Source organism: Propithecus coquereli, unplaced genomic scaffold (assembly GCF_000956105.1).
Source record: "Propithecus coquereli isolate 6110/MARCELLA unplaced genomic scaffold, Pcoq_1.0 Scaffold137, whole genome shotgun sequence".
Classification (NCBI taxonomy): domain Eukaryota; kingdom Metazoa; phylum Chordata; class Mammalia; order Primates; family Indriidae; genus Propithecus; species Propithecus coquereli.
The window spans coordinates 228,635-250,541 of NW_012137969.1; the positions used below are offsets into that span (position 1 = coordinate 228,635).

The window sequence follows — 21,907 nt, forward strand, 5'->3', positions numbered from 1 at the left end:
GAATCACTTTCCCCTCCAGCTTTCCTTTAATCCTCACCTCTGCATTTTGAAAGATGGAGAAATGCAAGTGCAGAGAGGTTAAGAGGCTCATCCAATTAATTCAACCAAGCCCCAATGTTATAGAGAGGTCAGTCACCCACCTAGGGTCACTAGGGACAATCTCGATCTCCCAGCTCCTGAGTCAGCTCTCTCCTCTGCTCACCAGTCCCACTGAAGCCTGGACCCTCTCAGTGTCGGGTGCCAGACCTGAACTCTGAACCAGCCCGTGAAATGCCACTGTCACCAGTAGGTAACCAATGAGTTAGCTCAAACCATCTGTCCTTTGGCTTGGGGAGTGTGGGATGTCTTCCAGAGTGGGCATCTGGTGAGCAGAGAACCTTCAGGAACATGTGGTCATCACACAGTACCCTCTTCCTATGCCATCTTTGGCCCCAATGCTCTCCCCAACCCCAAACAGGTAGGAGTGTCCCTAACACACATGTATTCACATGTGCATATGCACACACACACATAAATACATACATACAGGCACACATCTACATGCACACGCTCACATAGAGTCTCTCAGCTCACCCAGGTTGTCAGAGCTGCTCTTTCACCTCCACTACCAAAACTGCTGTGCTGGTGGTGCCGGGAGCCCAGAAGAACCTGGGCTATCGGGAGAAAACTGTCTTGATAAACGCCTCCTCCCGAGAACAGGGTGTTGAAGACAGAGAGATGGGAAAGGGAGCTAAAGGCGGGTTACCTGAATGCCTATGTGTGATCGTGTGTACACGTGCGTATGTGTAAGGCCCAGGCACCAGGTGGTGGGCGAAGGAAAGAGGGGTCATCAGAAAGGCAAAGGAGGAAAAAAACCAGGGAGAGATGGAGACACAGCCCCTCCGGCACCCCCGTCTCTCCGTCTTCCCTTCCCTCCCTCTCCGGGTGATTTTATTCAGGCCTGGGGGTGGCAGACCCTTGCTCAGAGCCTGAGGATGGACGACCCTTCCAGACTGTGGCGCTCTCTCCCCGACCCCATTTTAAAAAGTAAGGGAGTGAGGGCCCCATCAGTCATCCTGCGGATCCCAGTCCCCGGATGGACAAGGTCTCCATCTCTTTCCTGCTGCCTACTCCTTAGAGCCGGTCTTCATGTCCTTGCCATCTTCTTCCGCCTATCTCCTCCCCTGCTGCCGAACTCGGAGGCGGCTGCCCCTTTAAAGCTGCGGACCCCGGCAGGGTTATTGTCTCGCCGCGCAGCCAATCGGCGGCGCCGTTGGGAGCGGGGGATCCGGCCTCCCGATTGGCCGCCGCGCGCCCCACCCCGCCCGGGATCCCGGGAGCTGTCCGGCCGCCTCGGTGCTGATCCCGCCGCCGCCCACGGGCCGCGAGCCGCGCAGAGAGGGCACTATGAGCGGGGGCGTCTACGGCGGAGGTGAGCGAGCCTCGGGCTTCGGGCTCCCCATCCTGGAGCGGCCTCGCCGCGGCCCTGCGCCCCGAACCCGCGCGATCCAAGCTCTGGGCACCCCGGGGCCTGTCAGCTCGGCGCTCGAGCGTGTCCAGTCTGAGGCTTGGGTTCCGCGCCACCGGTACTTCCTGTCCTCCCCGGACGCCTCGAGCGCATCGGGCCCAACCTCTCCACAATTCAACCCACCTCTGCCCGGCCCCTGGCCCCTTCCTTCCCGGCCAGGAGAGTGGCCTGAATAAGGCCACTGGGCAAGAAGAGACTCTGGCAGCTTGACCCCCCACTCCCAGGACCCCGGACTCCAGGCCCAGCTCCCACCTGCCCTGGACCGGTTTTGAAGGTGGCGAGACTGTGGCTCTGCCCCGATCTCCTCTCGGAGCTACCCAGGGGGAGAGAGTTTGGGGGAAGTCCCCTCACACACCTGTCTCCCCGCACAGATGAGGTGGGGGCGCTGGTCTTTGACATTGGCTCCTTCTCAGTCCGCGCTGGGTACGCTGGGGAGGACTGCCCCAAGGTGAGCCTTCCAGCCCCCTCCCCAAATCCTAGGGGCTCCGGACTCCCCTCCAGGCTTTCCAGTGACCCAGGGCTCTCATAGTCCAGCTCAGAAGCTCTGCTGAGCAAGAATGTGGGAATAAACCCAGGGGTGGGCTGAGGGCTTGCCATGGGCTGAACTGGAGTAAGAGGGTGATCCCTCTCCCGCCCATCCTCCCCCCAGGCTGACTTCCCCACCACGGTGGGGCTGCTGGCCGCGGAGGAGGGGGGCGGGCTGGAACTGGAGGGGGAGAAAGAGAAGAAAGGGAAGATCTTCCACATCGACACCAATGCCCTGCATGTGCCTCGGGATGGAGCGGAGGTCATGTCGCCCCTCAAGAATGGCATGAGTAAGGGGCCCCCGCCCACCACCTCCTGACACAGACTGCGAGCCCACCCCCCACGACCCGGGGCACAGCACCCCCACACCCATGGAGTCTTCCTTGCAGCTGCCCAAGTCCCAGGGACCTCCTCACTGCTTCCCACAGCTGCCTGGTTCCCAATCCAGGGGCCCACCAGATTCCTGGGACGGGAGCCTCCCCGCTGGAGCTGGGCTCACCCTCCCTTGGACTTGGCCTCCCTTCTTTCCTTCCTGTCTCTGACCCCTGCCTGCCCCACCTGCATCTCTCCACGCTGGTCTTCTGGCCCCAGTCGAGGACTGGGAGTGCTTCCGAGCCATCCTGGATCACACCTACAGCAAACATGTCAAGTCTGAGCCAAACCTGCACCCAGTGCTCATGTCGGAGGCCCCGGTAAGTTCCTCGTCCAGCCCCATCTCCAGCCTGCCACCCGCCACCTCCTTTCCACCATTCACCTCTCACCTCAAGCCACTGCTGTCACTCACTTCACCTCCCCTTTCAGACTTTCCTTCCCATCCCATCCTCTTCAACCACTTTCCTTCCTCCGTGGCTTAGTCTCCATCTCTCCCTCTCTCTTCCTGCTCTACCCACTCTGCTGTCCTTCCCTCTCCCAGAGTCCTTTGTTATCTTTTAACCTTTTTTCAACATTATATATACATATAAGGAATCAATTTGCTTTATAAAGGATGTTAAGAAAAAAAACTGCAGTTCTCACCCTGCTCCTTCTGTTTCCCTCCAAAAGCATCTGCTTTTTTTCCTGTTAGCTAATTTTTGGGGTGTTTCCTTCCATATCTCTAAATATCACACTTACATTGCTGCTTGTGGATTTTTTGGTTCTAGGCATTATCTATAAATTTCCCACTATAGAAATGAGCATTTACGTCTCTTTTCTCTCCCAGCCTATACTACATATTTCTCATCCCCTGTCCTTAAGTACAATTGTATTTTAGACTTTTAAAAAGATCAATATTCAGCATTTACACTCTTATTACTATGTATGCTAATCAGGGCTGAGGCTGACAATAGACTATGATTGCTTTTCATTTCCTGTGTAACTTTTTCTTTTCCCAAAAGCTGAAAATTGTCTTGGTTTTTTGTTTTGCTTAGTTTTCTATCTATGTTGTAATGTGACCCTACATTATTCATCAGTGATTTATCTCTTTGCTCAAGACATTAATTACATTAGATAGCTTATCAATTTCATCTTCTTGAAGAAATTTCTCCAGGAGCTGACCCACCTGTTCCATTTTGCACTAGCAGTCTTCTACACTAGGAAATTCTAACATTTCCCTTCACCATCATCTTGGGGAATCCCTTTGCCCCTCTCCTGTGTCAGAGGTCCTGTTTCCAGTACTTGACTCCTTTTCTTGATTTACTCTTTTGTTTTCATGGAGCAGACCCTCCAGTAACTGCCTTAGAAAGGTCAGGGAAAGTAAATTTTTTTGGAGACCCTGCATGTCTGACCTTGGATTGATAGCTTAGCTAGGTATCACACTCCAGGTTAGAAATCATTTTTCTTCACTATCTTGAAGGCATTTCTCCACTGTCCTTTTTCCAGCATTTGTCCATTTTCCAATTGCCCTTCAGAAGCCAAAAGTTTCTGATTCCTGATCCTCTGGTATAATTTTTTTTCTTTCTGAATGTTTATAGAGTTTTCACTTCATCCTCAGTGTTCTAAAAATTCACAATGATACATGTTGATATTGGCTTGTTTTCATACTCTAGGCACTTAGTATGTCCCTTCAATCTGGAAATCAATTCAGTGAAAAAATTTTAATTATTTATTTTATTATTTACTTCCCTCAATTTTCTCCGTTCTCTCTTTTGGGATTTCTTGTTGTTTGGATTTTGTGCCCCTCTGAACTCGTCCCTTAATTTTCTTTTCTTTTATGTTTTCCATCTCTTTACCTCTTCCCTTTAGTTTCCAAAATATTTCCTCAACTTTATATTCTAACTCAGTATCTTCTATTGAGTTTTTCATTTACAATTCTGTATTTTTAATTTCCAAGAGCTCTTTTTTTTTTTGTCCCCATGAATGTTCCTTTTTGAGTATCCTATTCTTGTTTCAGGGGTGCAGTATCATCTTTAATCTTACTGAGACTATTACTAGTTTTGTTTTTTGCTTTTGGAAGTTTTCATCCTCCTGCATAATAATCTCTGTTCTCCCAAGTTGCCTTTTTCCTCCTTTTTTTTTTTTTTTTTTGAGACAGAGTCTCACTGTGTTGCCCGGGCTAGAGTGCCGTGGTGTCATCTTAGCTCACAGCAACCTCAAACTCCTGGGTTCAAGCGATCCTCCTGCCTCAGCCTCCCCAGCAGCTGGGACTACAGGCATGCGCCACCATGCCCGGCTAATTTTTTCTATATATTTTTAGTTTTCCAGATAATTTGTTTCTATTTTTAGTAGAGACGGGGTCTCGCTCTTGCCCAGGCTGGTTTCGAACTCCTGAGCTCAAACAATCTGCCCGCCTCGGCCTCCCAGAATGCTAGGATTACAGGCATGAGCCACCGCGCCTGGCCTTTCCTCCTATTTTTGAGGAGTCTCTATCTCATTTTGCAGGCTTTTCCCAGATTTCTGCAAATGTTTGGTTGTCTGCTTATGTTTAAGGGTAGAGGACTAAAAAGCTGATTAGAAGCTCTGTGTGTGTCAGGTATGGGGGTTGTTGACTGTGATCTTTGCTATACAATGATCTGACTAGGTTGCTTTTTGGCCTCTGATATTGGGTTCTTTAGGGTTTTTTGTTTGTTTGTTTTAGAGACAGGGTCCACTGTGTCACCTAGGCTGGATGGAGTGCAGTGGCCTGATAATAGCTCACTGCAGCCTTGAATTCCTGGGCTCAAGTGATCCTCCCTGCTCATCCTCCCGAGTAGCTGGGTCTACAGGCTTGTACCACCATGCCTGACTAATTTTTATTTATGTATTTATTTAAAGACGGGTCTTGCTGTGTTGCTCAGGCTAGTCTCGAAATCCTGGCCTCAAGTGATCCTCCTGCCTCAGCCTCCTGAATATCTGGGATTATAGGTGTGAGCCACTGTGCTCAGCCATCGTCATATTTTTGATGGGACCCCACAGACTTCCACCCTGAAGACAGGCCTCGCTGCCCCCTTTCTTGGAGCCAAGTGATGGAATGGAGCTGGTATTCTGAACATTCAATATGTATGGCATCACTTAATTCCCCTGTTTTAAGTATAAAGCCCTCACTCCAAACTCTATAAAGTGTCCTACCAGTTTAGAGATTCTCAGTTTTTTCTTTACAGAGACTAAACTTCCAGTCTTCTGAAACTGGGGTAATAGCCCAGTGACATAGAGTTGAGAAGAGAGCTTAGGAATCTGTTACTTGTACAGTTTTAAACAATTTTATTTTAGCTTTCCTTTCACCACCACTTCCAGAAGTACCAGAAACTGCCAATTCCTAAGCACTTTCAGAGTTCTGCGGTTAAACACAGGTTGTTCCTGGCTTTTTCTGCTCCTGGCTTAGGAGTCAGCATTCTTGAATCTGTTAAGTCAGTTACCACTCACCTGTCTGCTTTTCAGCCTTCAAAATTTTGTTGCTGTTTTCACCTTATTGCTCCCAACCTGAAGATTTATCTATCTTTCTTTCCTTGAAATAAAATGCATTAACAGGCCGGGCGCGGTGGCTCAGGCCTGTAATCCTAGCAATCTGGGAGGCCAAGGTGGGCAGATTGTTTGAGCTCAGGAGTTCGAAACCAGCCTGAGCAAGAGCAAGACCCCGTCTCTACTAAAAATAGAAACAAATTATCTGGAAAACTAAAAATATATAGAAAAAATTAGCCGGGCATGGTGGCACATGCCTGTAGTCCCAGCTACTCGGAAGGCTGAGGCAGAAGGATCACTTGAGCCCAGGAGTTTGAGGTTGCTGTTAGCTAGGATGACGCCACGGCACTCACTCTAGCCAGGGCAACAGAGTGAGACTCTGTTTCAAATAAATAAATAAATAAATAAATAAATAAATAAAATAAAATAAAATAAAATAAAATAAAATAAAAATAAAAATAAAATGCATTAACATAAAATTAACCTTTTTAAAGTTAACAATTCAGTGACTTTTAAACTTTCATTATATTTAATCGACATAATAATTGTACATATTTATGGGGTATAGTGTGATATTTTGATACATGTATATAATGTATGATGATCCAATCAGTGTGATTATCATATCCATCACCTCAAATATTTATCATTTCTTTGTGTTGGAAAGTGGCATTTAATACATTCACAACGCAGGCTGGGTGCAATGGCTCACACCTATAATCCTAGCACTTTGAGAGTCTGAGGCAGGAGGGTTGACTGAGGCCAGGAGTTCAAGACCAGCCTGGGCAACATAGTGAGACCGTGTCTCTACAAAAATTTTTTTAAAAAATTAGCCAGGCATGATGGTGCACACCTGCAGTCCTAGCTACTCAGGAGGCTGAGGCAGGAAGATTGTTTGAGCCTAGAGTTTCAAGGTTACAGCGACCTATGATTGCACCACTGCACTGCAGCCTGGGTGACAGAGTGAGACCCTGTCTCTTAAAACAAAAACAAAAACAAACAAAAAACTTTCACAATGTTGTGCAACCATCATCACTAGTTATCCATTCATCCACTGGTGGACATTCGGATTATGTCTACCTTTTGGCTATTGTAGATAGTGCTGTTATGAACATTTGTCTACAAAGATTTGTTTGAGTACCTGTTTTCAATTATTTTGGGTATATAACTAGGAGTGGGATTGCTGGGATCATACAATAATTCTATGTTTACTTTTCTGAGGAATTATCAACTGTTTTCCACAATGGCTAAACTATTTTTCATTCTCACCAGCAACGTGTGAGAGTTCCAATTCCTGCACATCCTTGCCAACATGTTATTTTCTATTCTGTTTTTGTTTTTTATTATCGTCACTCCAGTAAGTGTGAAGCAGTATCTTATCATGCTTGGATTTGCATCTCCCTGATGGCTAACAATGTTGAGCATCTTTTCATGTGCTTGTTGTCTTTTATGGGTTTATGTCTTTTAAAATCATCCATTTATTATAGTTTTGCGGAGATCTTGGGGGGGAATAACATTAGATGTTTGTACTCAATCCACCATTACTACCCAGAAATCCTCTTCCCCAGCCGTCTTGCCTCTGAGATGATTAGAATGGGGAAGTGGGGTGTATTGGGGACAGGGGTGGGGGAGCCTGAAGTGTGTCCTGTACAAGGAACCCTGAGCCAGGTGTCAAGGGACTGTGACTCTAGACCCAGCTCTGTCAAGAGCTTTCTGTGTGGTCTTGGGCAAGTCATTCTTCCTCTCTGAGTTTTGTTTCCTTCAGCTTGGTTTGGGCTGTGATCTTCAAAATTCTTTATACTTCTCATATTCTAAAGGTCTATGTGGGGGCTGGGCATGGTGGCTCATGCCTGTAATCCTAGCACTTTAGGAGGGGGGATTGCTTGAGGTCAGGAGTTTGAGACCAGCCTGAGCGAGAGCAAGACCCTGTCTCTATAAAAAAATAGAAAAATTAGTAGGATGTGATGGTATATACTTGTAGTCCCAGCTACTCGGGAGGCTGAGGCAGGAGGATCACTTGAGCCCAGGAGTTTGAGGTTGCAGTGAGTTGTGATCACACCACTGCACTCTACCGGGCCAACAGAGTAAGACATTGTCTCAAAAAAAGAAAAAAAAAAAGGACTATGTAGGTCAAGGGGCTTGACCTGTGGCCCCCAGTTCAAGTTACATGTATATATGTGCTTGTGCGTGTGTGTGAATGTATATATATGTGTGTGTGAGTGCGCATGCGTGTGTGTGTTTGTGTATGAGTGTGGGTGAGTGTGAGTATATGTGCATCTGTGAGTGTATGTGTATGAGTGAACGTGTGTGTATGTGAGTGTGAGTGCATCTGTATGTGTGAGTGTGTGTGTGTGTGTGTGTGTGTGCGCGCTCATGGGTCTTTGCCTCTCCCATCCTGAATCCTCCTGTCCCTCACTTTCTTCCCAGTGGAACACGCGGGCCAAGCGGGAGAAGCTGACAGAGCTGATGTTCGAGCAGTACAACATTCCTGCCTTCTTCTTATGCAAGACGGCTGTGCTCACGGCGTATCCTCTGGGCCGAGCTGCTCTGCCTGGGTGGAGGGCCAGGGTGGGGTGCCACATGCTGAGCTAGGAACTAGGCCTGGTTCTCTGGAGATCAGTGTCCCGATGGGCAGATGCCTCCCTCAGCCCCATTTGTGCAGAAGGCCCAGGCTGAGCACTTCAGACCCTGGGGACCAGACCAACAACCCAACCCTGTCCCTTTTCTTAGATCAAGCCAAGCAGAATGAGGTGACCAAGGAGACAGCAGGGGCTGGGGCAGGATAGAGGAAGGACGAGTGTAGGACACTGAGGCAGTTCCTTCCCAAGCAGCCAATCAGCATTGACTTTTTTCAGGATCTGCCTTGCATTGAACCCTGTGCTAGGCCCTGGGGCAATATGGACCCTAATTTCAGGGAGTCCAAGGACACAAAACCAAAGAGACACCAGGGGTTCAGAAGGAATAGAAGTTGTAACTTAGGGAAGAAGGTACTGGAATCTCAGAGCCTTTCTCCAGGAGACGGGTCACAAACCACAAGAATTTACAGACTGGGCATGGGCTGGACCCTGGTGGAGCAGAGAGTGACCAGGCCAGACCTGGTCCCAGCCCCTTGCTTACTGCTGCTGTCTCTTTGACCTACCCATCCCACGCCAGCTTTGCAAATGGGCGCTCCACGGGCCTCGTGCTGGACAGTGGGGCCACCCACACCACAGCGATTCCAGTGCATGACGGCTACGTCCTGCAGCAAGGTGGGGCCTTGGCAGGGGTCGGGGGTGCCTCAGGAGGACCAGGTCCTGACAATGCTTCCCCTTCCAGGCATCGTCAAGTCACCCCTGGCAGGAGACTTCATCTCCATGCAGTGCCGGGAGCTCTTCCAGGAAATGGCCATTGACATCATCCCACCTTATATGATCGCAGCGAAGGTGGGGCCTCTGGGGAGCCTGAGCTGCCACCATACGGTCCTGGGCACTCGCCCTGTGGCCGCTGGCTCACTGGCCCACAAGATATCACAGCAGAGAGCAGCAGGGCCCCCAGAGGACCTTGGGTCTGGTTCCTCATTTTACAATCGAGGCATCAGAGATCCAGACAGACTAAGGGACATGGTCAAGGTCATGCAACCAGCTGGCAGCAGCATGTGTGAGGGCCAGTTTGGTGGGTTCTGGGGTCCAATAGACCCAGGTTCAAGTTCTGCCCCTGCCATGTAAGAGCTGTGTGACCAGCAGCAGGATGTGAAAGCTCCCTGAGCTTCAGTTTTCTCTCCTATAAAGTGGAACTAGAGCAGACAGGGCTGCTGTGAGCGTTAAGTGACACTTGCACTTAACAAGTGGCTGGGGAAAGGTGCTCACAGGCTGTGCCCCCACAGGAGCCTGTACGGGAGGGAGCCCCCCCAAACTGGAAGAAGAAGGAGAAGCTACCCCAGGTCTCCAAGTCCTGGCACAACTACATGTGCAATGTGAGGCGCTAGCGAGGGTCTCCCGAAGCCCCCCTCCCCAGCTTCTAGTCCATTGCCATGAACAGGGGGTGGGACAGAGGCCTTGCTGGTGGGGCGTGGTTGGGGGTACTCAGGAGGAATCCAGGCCCTCACCCCTCCCTGGGTTCTCAGGAGGTGATCCAGGACTTCCAGGCCTCGGTGCTGCAGGTCTCAGACTCCCCCTACGATGAGCAGTGAGTGGGTTGGGGGGTAGGGGTTGGAGGGCGGGGAAGAGGGCAGAACTGGGGCTCAGGGCGACCTCTGGCACTGCCCGCCCTCCCTGGTCCTTCTCAAGCGCCCCAGGCAAAGTCTTGCTCTCCCATGGGCAGGGTGGCCGCGCAGATGCCCACAGTGCATTATGAGATGCCCAATGGCTACAACACAGACTACGGCGCCGAGCGGCTCCGCATCCCCGAGGGCCTGTTTGATCCCTCCAATGTCAAGGTTTGGCTGGGTGGCGGGCACTGGGGTGGGTGTTGGCTGGGGTCCCTGGATCCTGGAGAGTGGAGGCCCAAAGCCCTAGTCACCTTTCTCAACAGGGCCTGTCAGGGAACACCATGTTAGGCGTGGGCCACGTGGTGACCACCAGCATCGGCATGTGTGACATCGACATTCGCCCGGTGAGGCCCGAGCCTGAGGCTGGGCAGTGGGGCCCAGGAGTAGTGGGGAGACAGGAGGGTGGGGTGGGGGTGGGGGGGCTGTTCCTGCAGGCTCACTCCTCCCTGCTCTCAGGGCCTCTATGGCAGTGTCATTGTCACTGGCGGGAACACACTGCTGCAGGGCTTCACTGACAGGCTCAATCGAGAGCTTTCGCAGAAGACTCCACCGGTAGGAGCCCAGCCTGACCTGGGCCCTGGACTCCAGTCTAAGACCTTCCTCCTTCCCACACATGGAGTGTCCTTGCCCCGAGCAGGCCCCCTGCCCCTGTGGCTTCCCAGCCTTCCCCTGGTCCCCCAGGCCCTGTCCCTCCCCGGGACCTGGGTGTCTGCTTCCCCCAACCCCTTTTCACCCACAGAGCATGCGTCTGAAGCTCATCGCCAGCAACAGCACCATGGAGCGCAAGTTCAGCCCCTGGATCGGGGGCTCCATCTTGGCCTCACTGGTGAGAGGGAGGGACCTGGTCTAGTGCTTAATGTGGGGCAGGGAAGCCCCAGACAGCCCCCACCACCTTGCCTGCCTCTTCATTTGTTCATACATTCATTCAACAAACATTTATTTTGGAGAAAAGGCAGTCCGTGTGTGTGCCCAGAAGGGTGAATGCTCCGTCAGGACACAAGGCGGGGGGCACAGGGACAGGAAGCTGGAGAGATTGGTTGGGGTGAGGTTGTGGTGAGCTGCCCTCCGAGCTCAGTCGGCAGAGGGGAGACCCTGTGGGTTTGGGGCAAGGGAGTAATGTGATGATCACAGGCATGATTGGAAGGATTGTCAGTCTTTGGGATCAGGATATGAGCTGGGGTCACAGGAACCTTGCAAGGAGGCTCTTTCTGTTGTCCTGGAGTCATAGTGTGGGTGGCAGTGGGGACGGGCTAAAAAGCAAGGGGCAACTAGAAATGAAGGCAGGCGAGTTCAGTCTGGACCTGCTGCTGGGGCAGAGGCAAGATGTTGAGCTGGGAGCTGAGTGCAAACGGCATCTAGAGGGTGCCAGCCACACAGAGGGGAACAGTGGGGTCTCGACAGACAAGCAGGACATCCACTAGAAGGGGAGCTGCCCAAGGAGACAGAAACAAGAGTCAGAAAGGTGGAGGCTGACACCCTGAAGTTAGCTCGGGGCTAACTTATTTTGGGCTTCCTCTGTGCTTGAAGCAGACAGGTGGACGAGCCTGACCCAGTCCCCCCAGTGTGAGCAGGGATAATCTAGAGCTGAGACAATTAAACAGGAAGTCACCACAAAGTGTGGGGGTGTTCCTTCAAGAGAGGGCTTGATGGAGGGGTCTTGAACGGCCTTCAAGGAGCATTGAAGCTGAGACTGGAAGAGTGAGGGCTCACGAGGCAGAGAGGAAAAGAGGGAGGTCAGGGGGTGGGGAGAGCCAGGCAGGCCCAAGGGCAAAGGGCAGGTACAGGTGGATCTGGCTTTCAGGGAGCCCACTTGGGCTGCAGAGTGGAGAGTGGATCGAAGGGGGCCAGACAGAAGGCAGGGAGAGGCTACTGTGGTCTCCACTCCTACTGGTGTAGGGCAGAGGAGTGGCTCTCAGCAGGTGGCTGGCAGAATGTGGACACCACAAACAAGAGGTAAGGACAGACAGAGTCAAAGATGAGGCCTGGGATGCCAGCTACAGCAGGGCCTAGGGCTGCTGTCCAACAGGAACATAATGTGAGCCACATATGTAATTTTAAATTTCTAGTGGCCATATTTAAAAGAGTACAAATGATAAAATAAAAAGAGTACCAAGAAACGGGCAAAATTAAGTTTTAAGAATATATTTTATGGCTGGGCATGGTGGCTCACACCTGTAATCCTAGTATTTTGGGAGGCTGAGGCAGGAGGATTGCTTGAGCCCAGGAGTTGGAGATCAGCCTGGGCAACATACCAAGACCCTGTCTGCACAAAAAATGTTAAAAAATTTAGCTGAGTGAGCGTGGTGGCCGACGCCTGTAGTCCCAGCTACTCGGCAGGCTGAGGCAGGAGGATTGCTTGAGCCCAGGAGTTTGTGGTTGTAATGAGCTATGATGACACCACTGCACTCTAGCCTGGGCAACAAAATAAGACCCCAACTCCAAAAAAAAAAGAAAAAGAATATATTTTGTTTAATCTGATATATCTAAAAATTTACCATTTCACTGTATGATCAATATAAAGAAATTATTAGTGAGCTATTTTGCATTTGTTTTTCTGTACTTAGTCATCCGAATCTGGTGTATATTTTCCACTTAGAGCACATCTCAATGTGGGCCAAGGACATTTTAAGTGCCACAGGAGGCTAGTGGCCCTTGCATTGAACAGCACAGGTGTACAGGGCAAGGAAGAGCAAGGAAGAAGCAGGTTTGGGTGAGGCTTGGCGGAAGATGGTGAACTCAGTTGTTGACATGTTGATCAGAGGTCCTGGGACACTCAGGGGGAGGTGTCCAAGAGACAGTTGGGTATGTAGTTCTGGAACAAGAGATGGGGGAAGGGAGGAGGATGGGATGGCCCAGGGAGACTGTTCTCTGAGCGGAGAAGAGAGACAGGGACGAAAGCCAGGGACAGACAGACACTACCCTTCAAGCAGAGGCAGAACAACCATCAAAGAGAAGGGACAGTCCGAGCTGCCCAGGACAGGAACCCTCAACGGGCAAGTTTTAACAGGGGTGTGTAGGAGTCAGGTGCCAGAGTGTCAGAATGATGAGGGTGGAGGAAAGAGTTTTCTTAGGGATGGGGGAGATGTGACGTGTTTGTAAGCCGTGATGACACCTGTAGGGGAGGAATGTGTGTAGGGATGTTGGGTGCTGGGTGCTGGTTGGCTGGCTGGGGGCTCTAAGAGCCGCCACCCAGCTCAGGAGCAACGCTGGGCTCAGGGCAGATGGGTGCTCAATAAACACTGGTTGAATGAATGAATTTTTGATTGAATGACACCAAGGGAGTATTCTCCCTCCGCACACGAAAGAGGAGACAGCTGGACGCAGGGGGCGGGGGGGAGGCGGCGGCGGGGCGGGGTGGGGCTGCGGAGGGACGTGGGCCCAAGGGACGGCAGAAGCCAGTCAGGGGCTCCGGAGGGGGCCGCCCTGACGGCCGATGTCGCCCCTCCACCCAGGGCACTTTCCAGCAGATGTGGATCTCCAAGCAGGAATACGAGGAGGGCGGGAAGCAGTGCGTGGAGCGGAAGTGCCCCTGAGGCGCCCCCTCCCCACACACCGGGCCTCCACAGGCGCAGATCGAACCCCCCTAACCCCCTTGTCTACATAGCCCCCTCCTCTTTCTCTCTCGTCTTCTTAAACTGTGATGTTTCTGGATTAAAAGAAGTAAAAATGTTTTAAGAAAAAAAAAAGTTTGGCGTCGTGGACTGGGCGCAGGGGAGGGAGGCAAGGGGAGGGCCACGCCTACACTCACGCTGATCCCGCAATGCACTACAGGGCACAGCCCCAGGAGCCACGGACTCTTCAGCTTCCGGAGCGGCCGCGACCCAGGGGTGACCACGCAGTGAGGACCTGACAGAGAGCCGAGCTGGGGCGGGAAGGGCTGCGGGAGGGAGGGTAACGCGGTGGGCTGGACCTGGGATGGGCGGGGCCAAGCCCGATATGGACGGGGCATGGAGGGAACGTGGGGTGGGCGGGGCCTGCACACCAGCCTCCCGTCTCAGAGGAGCAGTGCCTGAGCTCCCTAGGACCTGCAGCTCAGGTGAGCCCGGGCTGCGCTGTGCCTTCCTCCCCGGGGCTCTTGGCGGTGACAGGCATGGGGCAGGGACTGGGGCACTGGTGTGCCCCAGCATCTCAGACCTTCTTTCTGGTCCTGGGTAGGAGCCGAGGTTTTCCAGCGGAGACCCCCTGAGTCCTCCTATTCAGAATTCGTCCTGGGATCCTTGGTGGGGCTTGGGGTCCTGTGCCCCTTGGCTGAAATTGTAGGTAAAACTTAGCGGTTTGCGCCTGTGATGTATTTCTGGGGTGAGGTTACCTGGCTTTTCATTAGACCCTCAGAGGGTCCCAGCCCCAAAAGAGGTAGAAACCCATGTGATCCAAGTCCTTTGGTGACCAAAGAGGTGCTGGTGTTCAGGGAGGACCCACGCCTTGAGCAGGACTCTTTCCACCTCCTCCACTCTGACCCTGACCCACAGATCTCTGACCCCAGGACCCCCATCCTGGACACTCACTGGTCCTGCCTGGCCATGTGTTCCCACCCATGACCGTCCCTCCCAAGCAGCCATTGAGGGTCTGAGACCTGCCTTTCTGCCTGATTCCAGAGACAGACATCCACATGGCCAGACTAAACCCCCAAGTCACACCACTGTGGCGCCTCCAGCTTAGGATCCCACTGGGGCAGGCGTCAGGGCAGGGAGGACAGCCAATGTGTTACAGGGCCTGGGTACTGGGACCTGCAGCCAGATGAGGGGCAGATGTCCATAGTGAACCCCCAAGTGTGGGGGGCTTAGGAAGGGTCCCCAAGGACACAGGGAGGAGTGGAAGCAGGATAGGGGAGGGGGCATCCATATCTCCACCCTCCCCCACCAACGGGCCCCCTCCCCCACCCCTGACGGGAACTAGAGGACAAAGTCTGCCTCAAGGTCAAAAAATTGATTGTTTTGCAGAGAGGGGGCAGGAGTGAGGCTGTGGAGGGATTGGCAGGGGAGGGCACAGCCCCTTGTGCTCTGGCCTGGGCTGGGGGGCCACGTCTGGAAGGCTGGACTGAGGCCAGGCCTGTGCCCCCACCCTTGGGGGGGAGCAGCTTGGGCTCAGGCTGCCTGCCAGGACTGATAAGGGGCCCTCCTGGGGTTCCCACAAACGGTTTATCACTGGGGGGTGGGGGGGACAGCCCGCAGGGTTCAGGAAGGGGCACGACCATGGATCGGCTTTGGGGTCTACTCCAGAGAGCGGTAAGACTGGTGGGGTTGGGGGACACCTTAGGCCTTCTCTCCAGGTCCCTCAGCCCCTCCCAAGACCCTCAGGCTCGCTCCTCCTGGCCAGTTTCCTGGCCTCCCCTCTCCTCGCCTCTGTCCCTCCCTTCTAGCTGCCTCTCAGCCCCTCCCCACCCCACCCTGTGCTCATGTGGCACCCCAAAGTCACTGCCCCATTATTGCCAGATTCCTCCCCATCCTCCAGGCCCCTTCCCCCAATCTCATGCCCACCCTGCCCTCTATAGCAACAGCTGTCCCCACGACCCTCTCAGAATATCTATAAGCGTGTGGAAGGCCCCCAGCAGGGGCGCCTGGAGGAGGAAGAGGAAGACGGGGAGGAGGGGGCCGAGCCGCTGGCCCACTTCTGCCCCATGGAGCTGAGGGGCCCTGAGCCCCTAGGCTCTAGACCTGGGCGGCAAAACCTCATACCCTGGGCAGCAGCAGGACGAAGGGCTGCTCCCTACCTGGTCCTGACGGCCCTACTGATCTTCACTGGGGGTGAGTCATCCCCTGCCCCGCAGTGAAGGGCTTGGGCTGGGGGGAGATTTCTGGGGCTCAGAGGACCGCACAAGGACAGCCCCATCTTGCCACCCACCAGCCTTCCTTCTGGGATACGTGGCCTTCCGAGGGTCCTGCCAGGCATGTGGGGACTCCTTATTGGTGGTCAGCGAGGATGTCAACTATGAGCCGGCCCCAGGCTCCCAACAGGGCACGTTGTACTGGAGCGACCTCCAGGCCATGTTCCTGCGGCTCCTGGGGGAGGGGCGCCTGGAGGACGCCATCAGGTAGGGATCAGCCTGCGCCCTTCCCAGCCCCAAGTGCTCTCCCCTCATCTGCCCAGACGGGGCCTCCCTTCCTCCTCGCCCAAGTTGCTGGTGTCTGGGTCCCCCTCTTGACTCCTTCCACTTGCCTCCCTGTCTTCCCTGTTCAGGGGTCCTGGGAAGGACGGCAGGCATCTGGAACCTAGATTCCAGGGGGCTCAGGCTCTGGGGGTGGCGTATTTGGGAGATGAGGGAGCTGACTAAGAACAGAGGGGTCCAGCAGCCAACATGACGCAGGACAGACCCAAAGAAGTTTTGAATGCTGTACCCTGGATTTAGATTTGTGGCAGCAGGGAGCTCTGGGGGGTTCTGGGAAGGGGCATCTAGGGAATTGTAAAAACAAGCAAGCACATGCATTTGTGGGCACAGCCCCCCATCTACATCACGGTGGATGCCAGACACACGCTGGCCTGTGTCCTTCATCCTGCTGCGGTCACCTTCCCCTACTGGAGAGAAGCTGCCCAGACAGGTCCAGAAGATAGGTCCGCCCATAGCCCTCTTTCGGGCCAGGAGTAGTTTTTCAGTATCTCCTGGGTTTTCGAAGTAGATAATCAGCTAAATTGCAGATAGTACAAGATGCACATTCTCTTTTCCAATGCTTGTACCTTTTATGTTTTTTTCATTTCTTTCTGCATTTGAGAGGACATGAATTTAGGTAACAGTGACAGTAGATATCCTTGCCTATTTCCTGACTTTAATAGGAATGTTTTTTATAATACTTTGTCATTGAGTATGAACTTTGCTGCAGACTCCAGACAGCTTTTTAAAGGTTGAATTAAGGAAGTTTCTTTCTATTTATTCCTAGCTCGGTGAGGTTTTTTTTTTTTTTTAATGATCAGGAAAGGAAGAACAGATAGAGATTTTTTTCAAATATTTTTCCAGAATGTACTGAAATGGTCTTTAATGTTTACATAGCAATTTGTATGAATAGATCTCCTTATCTTCATGAGCTCAAAGCTAAACTTGATCAAGGTGTACTATTACTCTTTTGATACACTGCTGGGTCTGCTAAAAAGACCTGAAATCTGTGGAATCAACAATGTTCAGGGAATTTTTATTTTCTTGATCAGCACTTGATTGTCTGGGTACAGGCTGAGCAGGTGGATGGTTTGATAGGTCTAAGGGTGGGGTGCAGCACTGTGGGTGCCATCGCGGGGCAGGAAGGCAAGAGGGAACCAGTCGGGGGAGACAGTATTGAACTGAAGCCTAGTTCTAGGTGCATGGGGAGGGAAGAAAAGCCAGGGAGGAACTGACAGACTTGGGGATTGGGCCAGGTGCAGTGGCATGCGCCTGTAGTCCCAGCTACTTGCCAGGCTGAGGCAGGAGGGTCACTTAAGCCCAGGAGTTCGAGGCTGCAGTGAGCTCTGACAGCGCCTGGCCAGCTATAGCTATCTTTAGTGTGTGTTTTTAATTTAGATAATTTTTTAAAACTTAGCCTAGTGTGTTAAAGATCTATCTATATTGTGGTGTGTACATCTAGTTGATTGTTCCTGTTGCTGCGCAGGACATCACAGCGTGCATCACCATATTTTACATCCCCACTGGTCAGGTGCAATTTCAAACAAACACTCGAACTCCTGGGAGCTCAATGAGTGTGGACAAGTGACCGACTGGTTAGATGATAACAACAGTGAGGAGGGAAAGGGGACGGGAGAGCCAGGTAGACGGAGCTTCAAAGGAAGAGAGTTTACCCTGAGAAGAAATGATCAGAGGCCGGATACGGTGGCTCATGCTGTAATCCTAGCACTTTGGGAGGCCGAGGAGGAAGGATCACTTGACTCAGGAGTTCTACACCAGCCTGAGCAACAGCAAGACCCATCTCTACTAAGAATAGAAAAAATTAGCCAAGCCTTGTGGCACACACCTGTAGTCCCAGCTACTCGGGAGGCTGAGGCAGGAGGATCACTTCTGCCCAGGAATTTGAGGTTGCTGTGAGCTATGAGGACGCCACTGCACTGTAGCCTGGATGACAGAGTGAGACTGTGAAAAAAAAAAAAAAGAAAGAAAGAAAGGAAAGAAATGGTCAGAAATTAGAAAAATAGAGCCAGGAGCTCACCTCCACTCCCAGGTCCAGGGGATGAGAGCCTGAGCTGCCCTCTCTGAAGAGTCCCACAGGAGACTTGGTCTCTCCAGGAGAGCCAGGTTTTGGCCAAGGCAAGACGTAGAAGGGGTCTTCTGTAACCATGACTGAGGAGGGGAGTTTGCTTGCCATGGAAAGGGCACAGGTGGACCTGGGTGACAGGGAGGCCATGCAGGAACAGTCCATAGAAAGACGTGAGATGGAAGAACGGGGAGAATTCAGGTGACAACCCTCCGGTTGGGTGGTGACTATGGAAGAAGACAGGGTGAGGTCTCCAATGAGACAAGTGATCCCATGACTTTACCTGGAACCTTGGTGTAAAATGTCTCCATGCGGCCTGAGTGGGGTTTGGGGGAGATGGAGGATCTGCTGCCTCTGCCCAGTTGGCCCTTTAGAAGAAAAGTGTTTTCAAGCCTGGGGCAAAGCAGAGAGAGAGAGAGAGAGAGAGAGAGAGAGAGAGAGAGAGAGAGAGTACGCGCGTGCCTGTGTGTAAGGGGAAGTACATGGATGGGTGCGTTTGGCCTGAGCTAGGAAGAACCTAAGGGATCGTGGACAGGACCCCTAGCTGTGGGAAGCAAAGATTTTAAGCCCCAGGAGGTGCTGGAGACCCTGGGCTTTGCCCGGGCAGTGATGGGAGAGACCGGTGGCAGGGAGAGCTTTTCCCTAAACTTAGGAGCCCCTCCCCGCCCCTGCCGTGGGGCGACCCCGCGTCTCTGGCACCCTTCCCCCATCCCTCCCCTCTGGACGCCCAGAAGCCCCAGCACCTCTCCCCTCCCGGGCCCCAATCCCACCTCTTCCCACTCAGGCAAACCAGCCTCCGGGAGCGGGTGGCCGGCTCGGCCGGGATGGCCGCCCTGACTCAGGACATCCGTGCGGCGCTCTCCCGCCAGAAATTGGACCACGTGTGGGCGGACACGCACTACGTGGGGCTGCAGTTCCCCGACCCGTGAGTGCGTGGGCGGCGGGAGGCGTGCGGCGGGGGCGCAGGCGGGGGGCGCGCTCACCACCACCCCTCCGCAGGGCTCACCCCAACACCCTGCACTGGGTCGATGCGGCCGGGAAGGCTGGGGAGCAGCTGCCGCTGGAGGACCCCGACGCCTACTGTCCCTACAGCGCCACGGGCAACGCCACGGTGAGCGCCTCCTACCCGCGCCCAGGATGGGGGGCAGCGCGCGTCCTTTCCCGGGTCCTGGGATGCACCTCACGGTCCCTCACGTCCCCAGGGAGAGCTGGTGTACGCCCACTACGGGCGGCCGGAGGACCTGCAGGACCTGCGGGCCAGGGGCGTGGAGCCGGCGGGCTGCCTCCTGCTGGTGCGCGTGGGGGTGACCAGCTTTGCCCAGAAGGTGAGGGTCCCTGGGGCCGGAAGGGCGCGGGCTGGGGAACCGGAGGGTCGGACTGCCAATGGGAAGCGTTTGGGGGGCTGTCAGAAGGAGAAAGGGAAGAACCAACTGGACAGTAAGAAAATGTTGGCCAGGAACAAAATCAGGAGGTTGGGGGAAAATAGATGGGATAGGGAACAGAAACACGGGGGACAGTGGGGGCCGGGTGAGGGGGGGTTGAGGGCTGCCAAGGCACTGCCTAGGGTGGTGCTGTGGCACAGCCTCTCTGCCAGATGGACAGTGTCGGATCGAAAGCCTTGCCATTTCACTTTTCCTGGTTTCTCCTGCCCTTACAAATCATTTTCTCCTGGGAGAAGGAGTCCTGTATTCACCTGCCTCCCCCAGGTGGCCAGTGCCCAGGAATTTGGAGCCCGAGGAGTGCTCATATACCCCGACCCAGAAGACTTTTCTCAAGGCCCACACAAGCCAGGCCTGTCCAGCCACCAGGCTGTGTATGGACATGTGAGTCTGGGGGAAGCCAGCAATGCCTTCCCTGGGGGCCCAAGCCCAGGCCACAGCTTCACGGTGGGCACCCCTTTCCCACAGGTGCACCTGGGAACTGGGGACCCCTACACGCCTGGCTTTCCTTCCTTCAATCAAACCCAGTTCCCTCCAGTTGAATCCTCTGGCCTCCCCAGCATCCCAGCCCAGCCCATCAGTGCAGACATTGCCTCCCGCCTGCTGAGGTGAGGGGAATGTGGGGACCAGGCCGGAGGAGGAGGCAGAGGGAGGGTGAACTAGAAAAAGGCAACCCTTCTGGGCAGGCAGTCTCTTGCCAGGGCTCACTGTTCAGAGTTCCTGGGCATCCTTGAGCAGGACACAACCGGCACAACTGTACAGGGCAGCCCTGGCTGCAGTTCCCCCCTAGGCAGGGTCCAGAGGCAGAGATCTGGAGCCAGAGGGTGCTTTGGGTTCTTCTGTAGCCTGGGCCTCTCTGCCACTTCCAACCCTTTCTGCCTTACTCTGCTCCAGGAAGCTCAAAGGCCCTGTAGCCCCCCAGGAATGGCAGGGGCGCCTCCCAGGCTCCCCTTATCGCCTGGGCCCAGGGCCAGGCCTGCAGCTAGGGGTCAACAACCACAGGGCCTCTACCCCCATCAGCAACATCTTTGGCTGCATCGAGGGCTTCTCAGAGCCAGGTATGCTTGCTGCCCAGTGTCACTCACAGCTTGTGGGAGGAGAGCCTCTGCTCACAAACTGTGGCAAGAGAGGGGGCAGGAGTGGAGCCCAGAGGAGGGAGGCTGGCAACTTGAGGCTGAGTGGGGACTGATGGGGTGATGGCGAGGAGACCTCCTGTTCCGGCCTGTCCAGGGCTGGAATGTGCAGTGTTGCACAGTGAGTTCCCAGCTGGAGAGCAGAGCATGAAAGCGCAGTGGGAACAGTGTGGTCCCGACAAGCCCTCAGATCAGCACTAAGGGACAGGTGCAGAGAGGCCTGTGGTGGGGCTCAGGTGAGGACACTGATGGTGAGAGTCGCAGGTGGGGGAAGGGCTGGAGAGAGATTTAAACGGGAAAACCTGTCAGGACCTGGTGACCAGTGGGGACATGACCGACCAGAGAGGGAATGAAGTCCAGAATGACCCCAGGCACCCTGCTGAAGGAGCAGGCCATCCTGGGAGGGACAAGGGGAGAAGGGGCACTCTCTCTAGGGACGGCAGGGGTTGTAGGGCTGGATTGCTGAGATATGAGGGGCTGGGGCAGGGAGGCTCAGCCTGAGAGGTGGGAGTGAGGCCCTGGGAGCAGTCGCCCTCCCAGGTGCAGGGGAAGACTGTCGGGCCTGCCGGTGTAAAAGGTGGGCCGCAAACATTCCCTCCCCAGATCACTATGTTGTCATCGGGGCCCAGAGGGATGCGTGGGGCCCAGGGGCAGCCAAGTCTGCTGTGGGGACTGCCATACTGCTGGAGCTGGTGCGGACCTTTTCCTCCATGGTGAGCAACGGTAAGGTCATGGCCTGCGCCGGGCAGAGCTGGCACTGTGGCCCGAGCCAGGACTGGGGCAGAGAGGCAGTCACTGCGCTCCAAACCTGGCTCCTCCACATCCTAGCTGTGGGGCCCCGGGCAAGTCACTGCACCTCTATTTCCTCATCTAAAACTGAAAGTAATAATAATCCACGGCTCTGAGCGGAGATTAAGCAGGAGATTCTACATGCAAAGCCATCTCCATCACTGTTACAGTTGAGTCGGGGTGAGACAGGCTGGGATTGTTTTTTTGTTGTTTTTTTCCTGAGACAGAGTCTAGCTCTGTTGCCCAGG

The 21,907-nt window shown here is 53.8% G+C and overlaps 2 protein-coding genes across 3 annotated transcripts in view; both read left to right on the forward strand.

Annotated features, from left to right (window-relative positions):
• Positions 1-1,284: 1,284 nt before the first annotated feature.
• Positions 1,285-13,816, forward strand: ACTL6B (actin-like 6B). Its single transcript, XM_012639003.1, has 14 exons — positions 1,285-1,411; positions 1,879-1,955; positions 2,157-2,322; positions 2,624-2,724; positions 8,312-8,409; positions 9,038-9,132; positions 9,200-9,306; positions 9,747-9,836; positions 9,987-10,048; positions 10,184-10,298; positions 10,394-10,474; positions 10,587-10,682; positions 10,870-10,956; positions 13,583-13,816. Exons 1-14 carry the CDS (start codon positions 1,387-1,389, stop codon positions 13,661-13,663), a joined length of 1,281 nt encoding a protein of 426 aa, XP_012494457.1. The 5' UTR covers positions 1,285-1,386; the 3' UTR covers positions 13,664-13,816.
• Positions 13,817-14,110: 294 nt separating this feature from the next.
• The window catches only part of TFR2 (transferrin receptor 2), a 13,963-nt gene continuing 6,166 nt past the window's right edge, over positions 14,111-21,907 (forward strand). The window contains exons 1-12 of one of the 2 annotated variants that reach the window (XM_012639004.1): positions 14,111-14,166; positions 14,286-14,386; positions 15,295-15,355; positions 15,622-15,874; positions 15,975-16,161; positions 19,083-19,223; positions 19,298-19,409; positions 19,501-19,623; positions 20,005-20,121; positions 20,206-20,345; positions 20,632-20,795; positions 21,474-21,593. In XM_012639004.1, the coding sequence (XP_012494458.1) occupies positions 15,323-15,355; positions 15,622-15,874; positions 15,975-16,161; positions 19,083-19,223; positions 19,298-19,409; positions 19,501-19,623; positions 20,005-20,121; positions 20,206-20,345; positions 20,632-20,795; positions 21,474-21,593 (1,390 nt within the window). In that variant the 5' untranslated portion in view covers positions 14,111-14,166; positions 14,286-14,386; positions 15,295-15,322. The remainder of the gene's footprint in view (positions 14,167-14,285; positions 14,387-15,294; positions 15,356-15,621; positions 15,875-15,974; positions 16,162-19,082; positions 19,224-19,297; positions 19,410-19,500; positions 19,624-20,004; positions 20,122-20,205; positions 20,346-20,631; positions 20,796-21,473; positions 21,594-21,907) is intronic. The other variant, XM_012639006.1, reaches the window with a different exon arrangement.